Source organism: Coenobita brevimanus, chromosome 23, assembly GCF_032717465.1.
Source record: "Coenobita brevimanus isolate Jiangsu-jjx chromosome 23, ASM3271746v2, whole genome shotgun sequence".
In the NCBI taxonomy this organism is placed as follows: domain Eukaryota; kingdom Metazoa; phylum Arthropoda; class Malacostraca; order Decapoda; family Coenobitidae; genus Coenobita; species Coenobita brevimanus.
Genome location: NC_136976.1, coordinates 61,800,202 through 61,816,308, shown reverse-complemented (window position 1 = coordinate 61,816,308; position 16,107 = coordinate 61,800,202). Strand labels below are relative to the sequence as shown.

The 16,107-nt window shown below is 42.1% G+C and overlaps 1 protein-coding gene across 1 annotated transcript in view; it reads right to left on the bottom strand.

The window, feature by feature from the left end:
• LOC145392990 (fat-like cadherin-related tumor suppressor homolog) overlaps positions 1 to 16,107 on the bottom strand; it is a 569,943-nt gene that overhangs the window by 105,803 nt on the left and 448,033 nt on the right. The window contains exon 31 of the mRNA XM_080267295.1: positions 7,602 to 7,892. Within this exon, the coding sequence (XP_080123421.1) occupies positions 7,602 to 7,892 (291 nt within the window). The remainder of the gene's footprint in view (positions 1 to 7,601; positions 7,893 to 16,107) is intronic.

Sequence of the window (16,107 nt, the reverse complement as noted above, 5' to 3'; positions counted from 1 at the left end):
TCAGGTGGGGCAGTGGAGGTGGAGGGGACGGAAGCGGGTGAGTCATGGGAGGTGGTGAGGGGAGGATCCTCCATCTCCTCCTCGTTACTGCTAAAATTTTTGGCAACTTCCTTCATCTCTTCTCGTTTGTCTGTTTCATTCCTCATCTTGTTATGGACGTATTAGCAATATAAAAACTTGGCATTCACGAAATAACCATCATTCAAATGAATTCAAACGTTATTATAAAAACTGAATATCTATTCTAACCTACCATTACTGCTGAAAATGTTATTGCTGAAGTTGTTATTGGCGGGATCTTGCTGCAGACTCCTCTTGAGCACCTTCCCCATGAGCCTCTAAGTCATGATGGGCACATTGCGTGGGAAGGAGGGTTGCGTAATCTGGGAAAATAGCGGTTTTCGGCTACTCCTTCGCTCTTCCTCACACATTGTGGGCTAAACTCGCACATTCAAAGTTTTATGGTTATGATTTTTAGCCACCCGTGTACTATGTGATTTGCGCACTGTGATCATGCGTACTGGGCGAGCCCACTGAACTATAAAAAGACGGTCCGGTGAAATAAACCATTTATCCATTTACTAATCACTACAGTCATAAAAATTCTACATTCTACCCCACAGGTTGAATGCTTCCCCCCCAAAATATGCTTTGTAATGTACATGGGACTGAGACTCTGTTCCTGATGGTAAAGCTAAACAACAGGTGTGACCCTTGTCATGTGCATCTCCATGCTACCATCCATCAATATCCAACCTTCACCAATTCTTTTCCTTCTACAAGCTCTATATTTCACTTATTACCATATTCATTCACCAATGCCATCCACCACCTTCTTGCCCTTCCACACGTTTACCCTTAAACAGGTAGGGAACTACCTGATAATTCTATTTTGTTACAGCAGTCAACAAATCTTCTTCATCACCTACCAACATATCAAAGAAAACCCTGCAAACAACCACCATAACCAATCCTGAATGAGATACAGTAGTCCTAACATACATTAAGTATGGATGATCTATCCATCCATCCATCCAAAGCCAGACACCATGACCCATATGGGGTAGCCATTTGTCTTTGAGTTGACTGTTTTATGGGAAGGGGCACTAACCCTCCACTAACCCACTTGCTGACATGTAGGGAGCTCATATGGGTTGGTTATATAGTTACCACCCAGCACTGTGAATGGTTGTACCAGTATAAAATCAGTGCCAAAGTGGTGATATGTGAAGATGTGTGGTGCCATGTTGAGTGTGGAACTACTGGTTCTCATGAAATAAACTGTCTATTTTAAGCCCATTCAGGTAAAACAGAAGGGAAAGAAAAAAAATGCCAACTGATCCCTTGCTACCTAGTCTGCTTCAGAAGGAAGATGATGTCACTCTTATAGGAGGTAGTATACAATGAGACTAGTTATTATTTAGGTCACACAAAGGTGAGTAATTAACATGGTACAAATAGGCAGATTACTGAAAACAATGATCAAAATCCTGAAAAATATGTATATCAGCAATGTTTTTCATATGCCACTTACTAAAGCAGACAGCATATACTGGAATCAGTTCAGTATCAGCAAAACGCTGAAATCAGAAGTACAGTAAAGCTCGCCTCATTGAGATTCATTTAATCCGGAAACCTGCTTAAGGTGGACTGGCCAACTATTGCAGATTATACACAGGTAAGCTGGACAATAACACATACTCAGTCCTGATGTCACAAGGCATACTGAACACAGCTATACTATAGTCAAGGGTGGACAAACATATGCTTTAAGTCAGCCAGGTGACTGAGACATATCAAAGGCTTCAGGTAGATATCTAGTATAGTACTGTGCAGTACTTTCATCACACACACACACACACACACACACACACACACACACACACACACACAGTCTTAATATGAATTATATTTAATAATAATAATAATAATCTGGCCTTTTGTTTCTCAAAAGCGCCAGTTCTTCCTTTTGGGAATTCACAAGCGCTCGTTATTTTTACAATTACAAGAATTGTGACATTTCTTGTATATAATACAAGCTACATCATATATACATGAAAGTGGCAAAAATTAAACCCTATAATCATCTGTCATAATACCTCTCTCCAGATCGTAGCATTTTGAAAAAAGAAAGGCTTTCAGCTGTCTCTTAAAGGATTCAACAGTAGACAGTTGTCTTATGGACAATGGCAATCTGTTATATAATCTAGGGGCTCTATATGCAAAAGAACGATCAGAGAAAGATGACTGGTGAATGGCTCCTGGCTCATCAAGACGCAAGGAATCATCTTCACTGCGTAACATCACACCCGGGCGTGTTGATGGGAGTTTTAACAATTCAGCAAGATACTTCGGTTCACCAAACTTAAGAACCTTGAATGTAATAAGACACAGTTTAAATTCAATTCTAGCCTTTACTGGTAACCAATGCAACTCAATCAGAAACGGGGTAGTTGAGGTTCTCGGGGGGAGACCAAAGATAAGCCGTGCCGCCCTGTTCAACACAGACTGAACTTTTGTTAGTATATTATTTGGAAGACCAACCCACAGTGAATTACAATAATCAACACGAGACAAGACCACTGCATGGACCAATGTTAGGAGGCACTGTCTATTCAGGAATCTTCTCACAGAATACAGATTTCTGATATGCAAGTTACACCCTCTTACAACCTGATTAATGTGTTCTTTGTAATTTAACTTAGAATTAAAATAAACACCCAAATTTCGAACAGAACTGACTGGATGCAGCTGTGACACGCCAATGTTCAAAGCCAGGGCATTGTCAGTGTCATCACCCCTTCTGTTTCCTCTGATGATGATGATCTCAGTTTTACCATCATTCAGCTTAAGTTTCCTCTTAGCCATCCAAATCTTAATATCAGACATTAGAGATTCAAACTTTATCTTAGTATCGTTGATATCTGACATCTTAACATAGAGCTGGGTGTCATCAGCATAAAAATGATAGAACACATCATGAGCATCAAGTAAAGACGATAAACTACTTGTGTAGATAGTAAATAGAATTGGACCCAAAACTGATCCTTGAGGGACTCCAAATAGAAGAGGAGCAGAATCAGAGCTAGCGTAATCAACAACCACTCTCTGAGATCTGTCCGACAGATACGACTTAAGGAGCAAAAGGGCACTATCACGAACGCCATAAAAATACAGATCATCCAACAATAGTTCATGATCTACTGTATCAAAAGCTGCAGACAGATCCAAAAGAACTAGGAGAGAGGACATCCCACTACAAGTGTTTGCCAGCAAGTCGCTTTGAATCCTTATTAGTGTAGTTTCAGTCGAATGGTATTTTCTGTATGCTGATTGAACAACAGGAACAACTCTGTTGTGTTCCAGTAGTGGTAAGAGTTGGTCAAGTATGGCCCGCTCAATAATCTTGGATAAAAAAGACAGGTTAGAGACAGGACGATAATTTGTCATGCTCTCGACATCAAGGCCAGGTTTCTTAATTAGGGGCCTAAGCAAAGCACGTTTCTCAGACCACACAAAATTACTTTCTAAGAAGCATCTATTTATTATGTTGCAGATAAAGTCTGCAGCATGCTCATACACATCAGGCAGTTGTGACATGTTACATGGATCGAGTGAGCAAAATGTTTTATTAAGTTCTCTGATGTAACATTTGACTTTGTTTACATCCAGTGGATGAAATGTTGAAAGCAAATGATCCCGGTGCACCGTGGCTGGAAGTCAACTGAGTACACTTCACTAGGAGAACTGCTGTCTAAATCACTTCTTATGCGAGATATCTTACTTGTAAAAAATGAAGCAAAATCAGAAGCCAATTGGGCATCAGATAAAGAAGTTGGTTTAACAATTACATTCCTCCGACCAATCAAATTGTTCACAACTGCAGACAATTTTTTTTGATCACCACCACATGAATCAACTTTATTTTGATAATACCTAGCCTTTTGGGCTTTTACAGTGTGAACGACTGCTCTTCTCGCAAAAACATAACGCAAACGAGTTACTTCGGTCCGCTGCAAGCGCCACTCACGTTCTGCCCTTCTACGTTGTCTACGCAAAGAATTAATGGATGGACCATACCACGGAGAATTATCACGTACAGTGATTGTTTTTACTACCTCAGGACAATAATGGTCAAAAATTGACCTGAGCTCGTTGTTGTAAATATCAACCAATTCACCAGAAGAAAGACTTGAAGAATCGATGGAGTTTAAACGTTGATCAATTTCAAAACACATCAACTGGCGGTCAACATTGTTGTAATTTCTGAACCTGATGACCTTTTTATATGAAGGGGATTTTGGGACATCAAAACTAAGAGTGATCAGAGCATGATCAGAGATGAGGGGGTCAAATGAGTCAACCTCCACATCTGATACCCACCTGCAACCAACAGGGGACAAGATCAAGTCAAGGACATGTCCTGAGACATGAGTTGGATTACTCACATGATTGAAAAAATTGTTCTGGGTGATCAGCTCAAGGAATTCTGAAGAAAATGGTTTTGACTCTGGACTGTCAACCCAATAATTGAAATCACCACAAACAAGAAGTCCTCCAGGTTTAAGAGAAAACCCTTCAAGAAACTGCCCAAACTCCTCCATAAAACCTCGATCTCTGCCCGGATGACCCGGTCGATAGACAACTGCAATTCTAATGGTATTCTGATGGAAATTTATTGATACTTCCATAAATTCAAATGATGATGGGGTCAGGTCTGAGTCAATGAGAGAAACGTTTGCAAGTGCTGCAGAGTAGATGAGTGCTACGCCTCCTCCTGGATAGTCAGCAGCAGGCCTGGGAATACTAATAAGAGAATGTGTCTTAGGCAAGGCATTACGAATAATATCGATATCAGACTCATACAACCAGGTTTCAGTCAAGCACAATATGTCAAGCTCGTGCTGATTTAGGGTTTCATTAATATAGTCTATCTTATTACGGATGGAACGAATATTTAAAAGACCCATCCTTAACTGGTTCAAGAGGGACGTAGTCAGTTTTTTGAATGGTCAAAATTGGTGTTTTCAATCAATCTATTCCTATGAGAAATCATAATTGGACATTCTCTACTTGAAGCAAAATGGGCAACCCACTGTGACTTTGAATTAGCATCTTGATGTCTTAAAGAGGAGCAGTTGATGCATTTGGGAGAATTTCTGTTACTACAGTCCTTAGATTTATGGGCTCCAGCACAAAAGACACATTTAGGTTCATCACTTTTCCTAGAACATCTCTCAAATGTATGACCAAAGCCTTGGCAGTGATGACACTGTGTAACCCAGAATCTATCGAAAGCGCGGCATCTTGTAAGATCCACATAGATGTAACTGCCCTGTTCTACAATGGAGGATCTCACCTCTGGCGACATCTTCAAGACAGCAGTTTTGGTGTCATTCCTTGTCCTTGTGAAGAGAAGGTTGAGGGTACAACCTCAATCAACGAGCATCTTAATTTTATTGTTTTTTCTCAGAATATTTGGGATGATGTCAGAGTCATCCAAGGAAGAGGAAAGGCCTGTCACGGTCATTTTTGGCAGAATTTTCTCTGGCTCTGATATGCAATAAGTGCCCTCAGAGCCAAAATGATCAGTCAGCACCCCAGTTGCTTCCCCCTTGGCCTCAGCTGACGAAAACTTCATTACCAGCCCACCAGCCTTGGTCTTAAGGCAGCTGTCAACCGGTACCGAGTTAAGTACGCCTCTGATGTCTTCTGGTCCCATCTGATTTGTCAGGGCACTAGCGCCACTCTCTGGTTTCACAATCAGTACATGCTGACTATGAATGGCTTTTTTCTGGCCATGAGCACTGATCTCAATCACGCCCCCAGGCAGATCCTTCCCTCCCCCCACGAGAGACCCATGAACAGCATCCGCAAATGACTTGGCCTGATCTTGTGTGACCGCCATAGGTGATGAGACCTTGGTCTCTAGTGCCTCCAGTCTATTTGATACGTCTCTGATTGCTTGAAAGATTGGCCCAATAACTTTATCTTCATACTCCTTCTTGGTACTACTTCCTCCACCAGCCAAGACCTCGTCTGCTGGTGCAACACACTGGCTACACAGCCAGCGAAAGCCCAGCTGGTGGCTCCTCTTCATGAATGGATAGTCGCCTGCATCCAAATTTTCACAAGCTATATGAATCCACTCGCTGCAGTAGGCGCACTTCAGTGCTTGTGCACTTTTTGCTACAGACCTACTGCAGCGAGGGCACTGGTGTTGTTTACTCATGATAAGGGAGAACAAAAAAAACAAATTGACAACAACAGCAAAACGTATATACAATACTACCCGGGAAAAACCCGGGTAGCGCCGCCCCCGTTTGTGTCACCCTAATTTAGGTGGAAAAAAGAAAACCGAAGGAAAAAAAGCACAAAAAACAGAAATGGAAAAAAAAACAGGGTGTCTGCGAGGTCACCACGAGCAGCTGGGGTACGACTTGACTACCCTTCTAGGAAAGGTAACCCAAACCGAGGTGCCGCAGAAGTGAAGAAATTATTAAAAAGAAAAATGTACACACCAATAATGTGAGATGAAGCAATGGGCATGTTTCACCTCACATTCTGTGGTGTGTACACAGCTGCCATTTTGGTAAGTTCTCATTGTTGGTATTGTAAATTTAATAACAAAGACTTTTTGTGATGCCTGTTATACTGTATAGTAAAACCACAGGAAAAGGAAAAAAAGGGTAATGTTCATTACCATAATGTACAGTGTTCAAACCGGTGCTTACAAGATCATGTTTTTCAGTCCCTCAGTCAAAGCACACGAGTGAGTTTCCTTTCCCCTAGAACCCAGTTTATCTAGAAAATCGGTTAACACGGGATAGTTTTCCCCTTGGTTAGTCTGGATTAAATGGGTTTTACTGTTGTTGTTGTTGTACTACTTCAGTCCCTTTGATCAAGCATACCCATCAACTGCAGGCATGCAACCATCCCTGCAGGGTCATCTCATGCAGCAAACCGATGTTTCCATGCAGCTGACAGCACCTCACCACAGAGAAACATGAGAAGTAGTGTGAACGTTTGATTCCTGATAGGATGCTGCATTTGAATTTCTCCAACCAGTTAACTGGTTGTAGGCTTCACATCACCCTGTTATTCGGGGCTATATAGTTACCATCCAGCACAGAAAATGGTTTCCTGAGTAGCAGGAAACCATTAGGCTTGTCACATAGTGTAGAGACACCTGAAGCAGAAAGAGGAGTAACAAACAGTGACAGAAATGATTGGAGAAATAGGAAGACAGGAGGACAGACACTGAAAAGGAATGAATCATTAAAAAGGTGGCAGCACCACATCAACTGGGTGGATGACTGGCATCCCCACCTACTACCTGGGTTTTCCTGTACAGTATTCTGGCTTGACATGCCAGTTCAGCTACAGCACTACCCACCACTTCAAATCTCACCATTCACCAACACATCACACTGAGAATTAAGGTCTTTCTCAACAACCATTCTTTTACAATTAATATGAAGCCCTGCTACCTCACAAAAACCTGTAGGCCAGTTATTCCAACAGTACCAAAATTAAAAAGTGATGTATCCCTGATCATGTGCATTTCCATACATACTTCAACAACATCTGCAAATCCTTACCATTAATATCCAAAACCTCAATGAACACCCAAGCCTTGGCCACAAAAACTCCATCAGTGGCAGTGACCTCCAAAGCATAGTGGTCAAGCGTCTCACGATCAAGGGAGCGAGCCACATATACCTGCCCTCCTCCCCGGATGTGGAAGTGATGGTGGTGGTTGCCAGAAGTTAGGTGGTAAATTACTCCATGGCCCACTTCTCCACCAACTGATCCACCCGTGCCACCACCAAGATCGTAGTCCAGTACCTCCAGCTGCACCACCACAGTGCCTGGTAGTGCATCTTCTCGCACTAAAGAGAAAATATACCAATATATATATGATACCATATGAAAACCGATGGTAATGTAAAAAAAAAAAAAAAAAAAAAAAGTACATAGTACATGTTCCATATCAGACTATTAATGAAACTTCAGAAACCGTGTGTTGTTGCACTGGAGAATTCATACTTTTATTCAGTGTGATGAATTTCAACATTATACCTGGCTTTAAAACTATCATGACATCAAATTTTGCTGAAACATATTCACGTCCTGTATCTAATACCTTCTACAGCATCATCGTCAAAATCATAATCAACCTACTGTATTTGGTTCAATGCTGGTATATCTTATATTTATTACAGTATAAGCATCTTCATAAAAACATCAGAAAACTGATTCTTCAAATGAAAAGCTGATTCTTCAAATGAACATACTTATAAAGAAAAGTTACGTAAAAAGTAGCCATGAACAAACTATTTTAGTACTTTAAATACAGATACTGCATAAGGAAGCTACAGTACTTTCTTGCTTTTTACATTTCCAGTCATCATCACCATCATCACTGTCATCTTTCTTTTTCGTCCTTCTGTTCCCATATTCAAACTGGGGTTGGACGTGCGATGGCTTTTCTCCACTGCTTCCTATCCTGGATTAATCTTCTCCAATACCCAGTCTTTCCATGTCTTGGGTTACAACACTTTTCCAGGTTTTCTTAGGTCTTCCTGGCAGTTGACATCCCACCACCTCCAGTTCCTCTGCTGTTCTCACACAGCTCCCCTCCTCATGTGACCAAACCATCCAAGCCGCCTCTGCCTCAAGATGATATCGAGATCCTTCACCCCACATCTTCTGGCTACCTCCTCACTCAAAACTCTGTCCTCCCGTCTCACTCCCGCCATGTATCTTAACATTCTACAATCAGTACTCCTCAGAACATTCATCAGTCTATCTGTCAAAGCCCATGTTTCAGCACCATATATCAATACTGGTCTAATGAAGGCCTCATATATTTTACTTCTGTGTCTCAGTGGTATGTGTTTGTTGACTAGTAGCTACCTATTTCCTTCCACTTTAACTATGCTGATGCCACTCTTGTTCTAACTGATCTCTCCACCCTTGCATCACAGTTCAATACATCTCCTAGATAGCAGAACTGGTGCACTTCCTGTAGTGTGCCCCCATTCACCTCTAGCTCATCCTATGCTTCATCTCCCTCTGCCTCTCTTCTTATGCAAGCTGGGCAGTTAAAATTTTGCACTCCTCTCAAATTCTGCAGACCTGAACACTTTCTATGGCACCACTTATTACACTTTGTGCACAACACTGAGTTCACTTGTACTCCTCTGCCACCGCATCCACATGGCCATTTTCCTGACTGAATTCTTTCTACTGGTTTCTTGCCTGTCACCATTACCTTTGTCTTATCCATATTTCCAGTCATCATCATTATTATGACTTGTTTTTTCCTACCTAAGAATGGGGTGAGATAGGGTCCATAAAACATGGAAATGGAAACCATAAAAGAAGAACAAACAATAGCATACCCTTAAAAAGATCCGGACTCTCATCAACTCATTATTCAAACCCACAGAACCCTTACTTTACCTCACAGGCCTAACTACCTGTGTGGTGCTCTACAGTGCACCTTCTTGAGATCCATATAGATGCAGTCTACTCAGTCCTCCCTTCATGTATAATGTCCACTACTCTACTATGAAAGCACAGTAATGTAAATTATTGACAGAAGATGAACCCTCCCTAAAGTCAAACTGTTTGGCCCTTATTACCTCCTTTTTTTTTTTTTAACAATCCATCATCTCCTAATAATTTTTTCCCAGAGTTTGCAAACAATGCTAGTGGTGAATACTGGTCTATAATTAAGATATTCTTTTAAATGGCACTATATTTACTCTTTTTCCAGCTTACTGGCAGTTCTCCTTTGTCTAACAGGCCATTATAATAATACAGATTACCTGCATCAGCTGATCTGTACATTCTTTCAAAATTAATCCACCCACCCTATCTGGTCCCATCAACTTTCTTTCATCCAGTTCCTTCATGAGTTAAGTGATATGGAGACCTGTTTATCCTGTGAACTGGTTGTAGCTGTTTCGTAACCAGTGAGGTCTTGCCTAAGTCACATATTTGCTGCTGCTATACAGCTCGAATTGGGAAACGTTGCCAATACCATCTCAGCACTTTTGCAGCACCGCGGTCTGGGTTACCTTTCTTAGAAGGGTAGTCAAGTCGTACCCCACCTGTTCCTGATGACCTCGCAGACACCCTGTTTTTTTCCATTTTTGTTCTTTGTGTTTTTTCGGTTTTCTTTTTTTTCTCCTAAATTAGGGTGACACAAACGGGGGCAGCGCTACCCGGGTTTATCCCGGGTAGTATTTTACAGTAAAAGCTTGATATAACAGAATAATTCAGCCAACCTCTACTCTGTTTTATCAAATATTCTGCTTTTTCAAGTTTCCATTCCAAAACCATAGATGGAACGGAATTTTCTGGAAATTTGCGATTTTTCCCACATTTCTTCCCTAACTCGTGACCTGAAGCCTATACACATTGCTACTAAATAGCTGCTTTTGCTACATACACACATGCTGTCTATGCTAGTCATAAGGATACACACAGAGCAGTCAGAACCCACAATAATAATAATAATACTGTACATTTTTTTTTTTTTTTTTTTTTTTTTTTTTACGCCAGGTATCCCCGAAGGGCTAAGGCGATGCCCCTGGGTAGAGGACTTTTGGATTGAAGCGTGTAGCATTTTATGATCGGATGCCCTTCCTGATGTCTACCAATGACCCTTGGGTGGATTCGATCCTCCGTCCCTTCGGTCAGAGTGGAGAGCTCTAACCCACTGAGCCACGGATGCTACAATACGCCACGTATCCCCGAAGGGCTAAGGCGTTGCCCCTGGGTAGAAGACTTATGGACTGGAGCGTGTAGCATTTTATGACCGGACGACCTTCCTGATGTCTACCAATGACCCTTGGGTGGATTCGATCCTCCGACTCTTCGGTCAGAGTGGAGCGCTCTAACCCACTCACCTCCAAATGAGGGGGAGATGACTTGTTTGTAGAATTATGCCTGACACAGTCCCCCAAACATGTGTCAGACGTGATGCTTCCCTATTCACTGTCTGAGTCTTAACCCCATAGTCAGTCATGATCGTCTTCCCTGGTATACCACACTCAGTTTTCGAGATTATTTCTAATTTCTGGCCCAGAGAAAGCCTCACCCTTTCCTTTTTTTCCTGCACTTCAGGCATGGCGAATGATTGGTGTGCTTATTTCCTACAAAAAAGGCACAAAAAAGTTTGTAATGCCCAGGGAATCGCACACACTTGGAGAGAAGATTTGAACTGTGCGGGAGTTGCTGGTAGACTGCGGCGAGGTGAGCGGCCTCACCCGGCCTGGGAAAAAGCGGCGCCTGTGACAAAGCCCTGCATCTCATGATCGACCAGAAATGTTCCAGAACATCACAATTTTTCCACAGCCACGGACAAACTGGCTTATTTCCATCATGGAAACCCGATGCCTTGTGACAGAATGGAAAACTTTCGGAATATTACGAGTACCTCATGGAAAATAATCGTTCCGTTTTTTCAAGCTTCCGTTTTATCCTGCGTTTGTTATATCAAACTTTTACTGTATATACTTTTTGCTGTTGCTGTTGTTGTTTTGTTTTTGTTTTTGCTCTCTACCATGAGCAAACAACGCCAGTGCCCTAGCTGCAGTAGGTCTGTAGCAAAAAGTGCACATGCATTGACGTGTGCCTACTGCAGCTAGTGGGTTCATTTAGCTTGTGAAAATATGGATGCAAGCGACTATCCATTCTTGAAGAAGAGCCACCAGCTGGGCTTTCACTGGCTGTGTAGCCAATTTGTTGCACTGGCAGGCGAGGTCTTGGCTGGTGGAGGAAGTAGCGTAACCAAGAAGGAGTTTGAAGATAAAGTTATTGGGCCAGTCTTTCAGGCAATTAGAGATATTTCAAACAGACTGGAGGCACTAGAGAACAAGGTCTCATTACCCATGGCTGTCACGCGAGATCAGGCCAATTTTTTTTTTTTAATGCAAGAAAGAAAAGAACCAAAGGCCAGGGGCCCACAAACTGTTCCTTCCAAGAAAAAAACAAAAAACAATACAAACGAGAGCCAAATTCAAAGTCCGTTCATTTTGAGATGCCTAGACACACTGCATTTCAAAGACTGGAGATCATAGGAAGTAGGAAATACAGACAGAGGGAGACAGTTCCAGAGTTGACCTGTTGCATAAATGAAGGACTGGGAATAATGGTTAACTCTTGCATTACAGAGTTGGACAGAAAATGGATGAGCATTTGTTGCTAGACGGGTGCTATGCACCTGTCGTAGAGGTGGAGGGATGCAAGCAGACAGTTCAGAGGAGCTGCGACCATTGAAGTAGTGATAGAAATGAGATAAAGATGCAACAGTGCGGCGAAGTGACAGAGGTTGAAAGAAGCAAGTAAGAGAAGGAGAGTTGATGAGACGAAAAGCCTTTGACTCCACCCTGTTGAGAACAGCTATATGTGGGGAGCCTCCCAACACATGAGAGTTGTACTCTAAACAGGGGCAAATAAAACCCGTGTAAAAAGTCAACAACTGTGCAGGGATAAAGAAGGTACGGAGTCGACTTAGCACACCTAATCTCTTGGAAGCAGATTTTACAAGAGATGCAATGTGATCTTTCCAAGATAAGTCCCGAGTGAATGGAACCCCAAGCATGTTCAAGGATGATGCAGGGTTGAGCTGCATATTATTAAACATTAGTGGGTACTCCTGTGGAAGATTATGTCAGGTTGATAGGTGTAAAAACTGAGTCTTTGATGCATTAAAAACAACAAGATTATTTTTACCCCAGTCAGAGATACGAGCCAAGTCAGACATTAGGTTTGCCATAGCCTCATCCCTTGTTTGTTGAAGTAACTGCTGAGATGGACGTTGCGGGAACCGAATGGAAAGGTGAAGGGTGGAATCATCAGCGTACAAGTGGATAGGGTTAGATGTACAGCTTAGAAGGTAATTGATGATTAAAAGGAAGAAAGTCGGTGATAGGACAGAGCCCTGAGGAACACCACTGTTGATAGATCTAGGAAAAGAATGATGGCTGTCTACAACAGCAGCTATAGAACGACCAGAAAGGAAGCTATAGATGAAGGCACAGATAGAAGGATAGAAACCATAAGAGGGCAGTTTGGAAATTAAAGATTTATGCTAGACCCGATCGAAAGCCTTTGAGATGTCAAGTGTGATGGCAAAGCTTTTGCCAAAGTCCCCAGAGGAGGATGACCAGGAGTCTGAAAGGTAGGTGAGAAGATTGCCAGCGCAGCGTCCCTGACGGAACCCATACTGACGATCAGAAAGAAGGCTGTGATAGGAAAGAAGCTTTAAAATTTTTCTGTTTAGAATTGACTTGAAAACTTTTGAGACAAAGGATGTTAAAGCAAGTGGACGATAGTCTCTCGTGGGGGGAGGGAAAGATCTGTCTGGAAGCGTGATTGAGATCGGTGCTCATGGCCAGAAAAAAGCCATTCATAGTCAGAATGTACTGATTGTGAAACCAAGGAGCAATGCTGATGCCCTGACAAATCAAATGGGACCAGAAGACTTCAGAGGTGTACTTGACTCGGTACCGGTTGATAGCTGCCTTAAGACCAAGGCTGGTGGGCTCGTAATGAAGTTTCCATCAGCTGAGGCCAAAGGTGAAGCAACTGGGGTGCTGAGTGATTATTTTGGCTCTGAGGGCACTTTTTGCATATCATAGCCAAAGAAAATGTTGCCAAAAATGACCGTGACAGGCCTTTCCTCTTCCTTGGGCGACTCTGACATCATCTCAAACATTCTGAGAAAAAACAATAAAATTAAGATGCTCGTTGATCGAGGCTGTACCCTCAATCTTCTCTTCAAGAGATCAAGGAACGACACCAAAACTGCTGTCTTGAAGATGTCGCCAGAAGTGAGATTCACCATTGTAGAACAGGGCAATTATATCTACTGGATGTGAATCTTACAAGATGCCACATTTTTGACAGATTCTGGGTTATGTGTCATCACTGTCAGGGCTTTGGTCATACATCTGAGAGATGTTCTAGAAAAAATGATGAACCTAAATGTGTCTATTGTGTTAGAGCCCATAAATCTAAGGATTGTAGTTACAGAAATTCTCCCAAATAAATCAACTGCTCTTCCTAAGACATCAAGACACTAATTCAAATTCACAGTGGGTTGCCCATTTTGCATCAAGTAGAGAGTGTCCAATTATGATTTCTCATAGGAATAGATTGATTAAAAACACCAATTTTGACCATTCAAAAAAATGACTACATCCCTCTTGAACCACTCAAGGATGGGTCTTTTAAATGTTCGTTCTATCAGTAATACGATAGACTAAATTAATGAAGCTCTAAATCAGCATGAACTGGACATTTTGTGTTTGACTGAAACCTGGTTGTATGAATCTGATATCAATATTATTCGTAATGCTTTGTCTAAGACACATTCTACTATAAGTATTCCCAGGCCTGCTGCTGACTATCTAGGACGAGGCGTAGCACTCATCTACTCGGCAGCACTTGCAAACGTTTCTCTCCTTGACTCCGACATGACCCCATCTTCATTTGAAGTTATGGAAGTATTAATAAATGTTTTGGGCATTCATGGATTTAGAGAAAGCGTTTGACAGAATTTATAGGGAGGCTTTGTGGACTGTTTTAAGATTGTATGGACTTGATGGTAGGTTACTAAAAGGGGTGAAAAGTTTTTATGTAAATAGCAGAGCGTGTGTAAGAGTGGGAAATGCTGTGAGCGATTGGTTTCCCATGAGAGTGAGGCTGCGACAGGGATGTGTGATGTCGCCTTGGTTGTTTAATATTTACATGGATGGTGTTGCAAGGGAGGTGAATGCAAGAGTTTTAGGTGGAGGTCTGAGTCTGGTGAATGTTGATGGTGGAGAGTGGAATCTGAAGCAGCTGCTGTTTGCAGATGATACTGCACTGGTGGCTGATTCAGAGGAGAGATTGAGACAGTTGGTAGAGGAGTTTGGAAGGGCGTGTGAAAGGAGAAAACTGAAAGTAAATGAGAATAAGAGTAAAGTGATGAAGTGCGAGGTTGGTAGATGGCAGGGGGATGAATATAATTTTGAATGGCGAGTTGCTTGAGGAGGTAGAGTGTTTTAAATATCTAGGATCACATGTTGCTGTGGATGGAAGAATAAATGCAGAAATGAAGTTTAGAATAAATGAAGTACAAAAGGTGCTGGGGGAAATGAAAAAAGTGTTTAGATGACGTTCGCTTAGAATGGATGTAAAGAGAAGGCTGTATGAGGGTGTTGTGGTACCGACTGCATTATATGAGGCTGAAACATGGAATATGGGTGTAGCAGAGAGGAAAAGTTTGAATGTTATGGAGATGAGGTGTCTGAGGAGTATGTGTGGAGTGATGCGTACGGATCGAGTGCGAAATGATGAAGTGCGAAGGAGAACTGGAGTTGTTCGGGAGATGGCTGGTAGAGTTGAGCCGAGGGTGTTGCGATGGTTTGGGCATATGGAGAGAATGGATAATGAGCGACTGGTGATAAAGATAACTAGATCTGATGTCAGAGGTGTAAGGCTGGGAGGAAGACCACGAATAGGATGGATGGACAGTGTGAAGAGAGCGCTGGATGTGAGAGGGATGTCTGTTGAGCAAGGAAGAGTGGCTGTGCGTGACAGAAATAAATGGAGAGAAATTGTGAATGAATAAGTGATGACGCAGCCCTGAGGGGATATTCTCCCACATTTGGTCTGATCAGCTAGTCAGGTCAGGTGCGGGTAAGGGGATGGGCCTATTATGATGTGGCAGGGGTAAACCAGCTCTGCTGTAGGGCAGTCACTGATTGCATTGCGCAGTTGACCCTTGTGCGGTGAGGATATGTCCGTTCTCCCCTTTGGGGCTAAGATGCGAATGAATGTGTTTGAATGGATGAGTAAATGGGGAGTGTGTCGTCCTGTCTTGGCTATCTCCCTTTCCTTGGGGGAAGCAGCCCAGGTATATAGATAGATAGATTAATAAATTTCCATCAGAATACAATTATTGATTAATTAATACTTTAATTAATTTTCAGGGGGATTTTATAACTTATATAAGTAAAAAACTAGTGTACTGTACTTGCTAAATAAACTGGTATGTAAATAAATGACGGGGAAACGTCCTGACGGAGAATTGTCGCCGACATT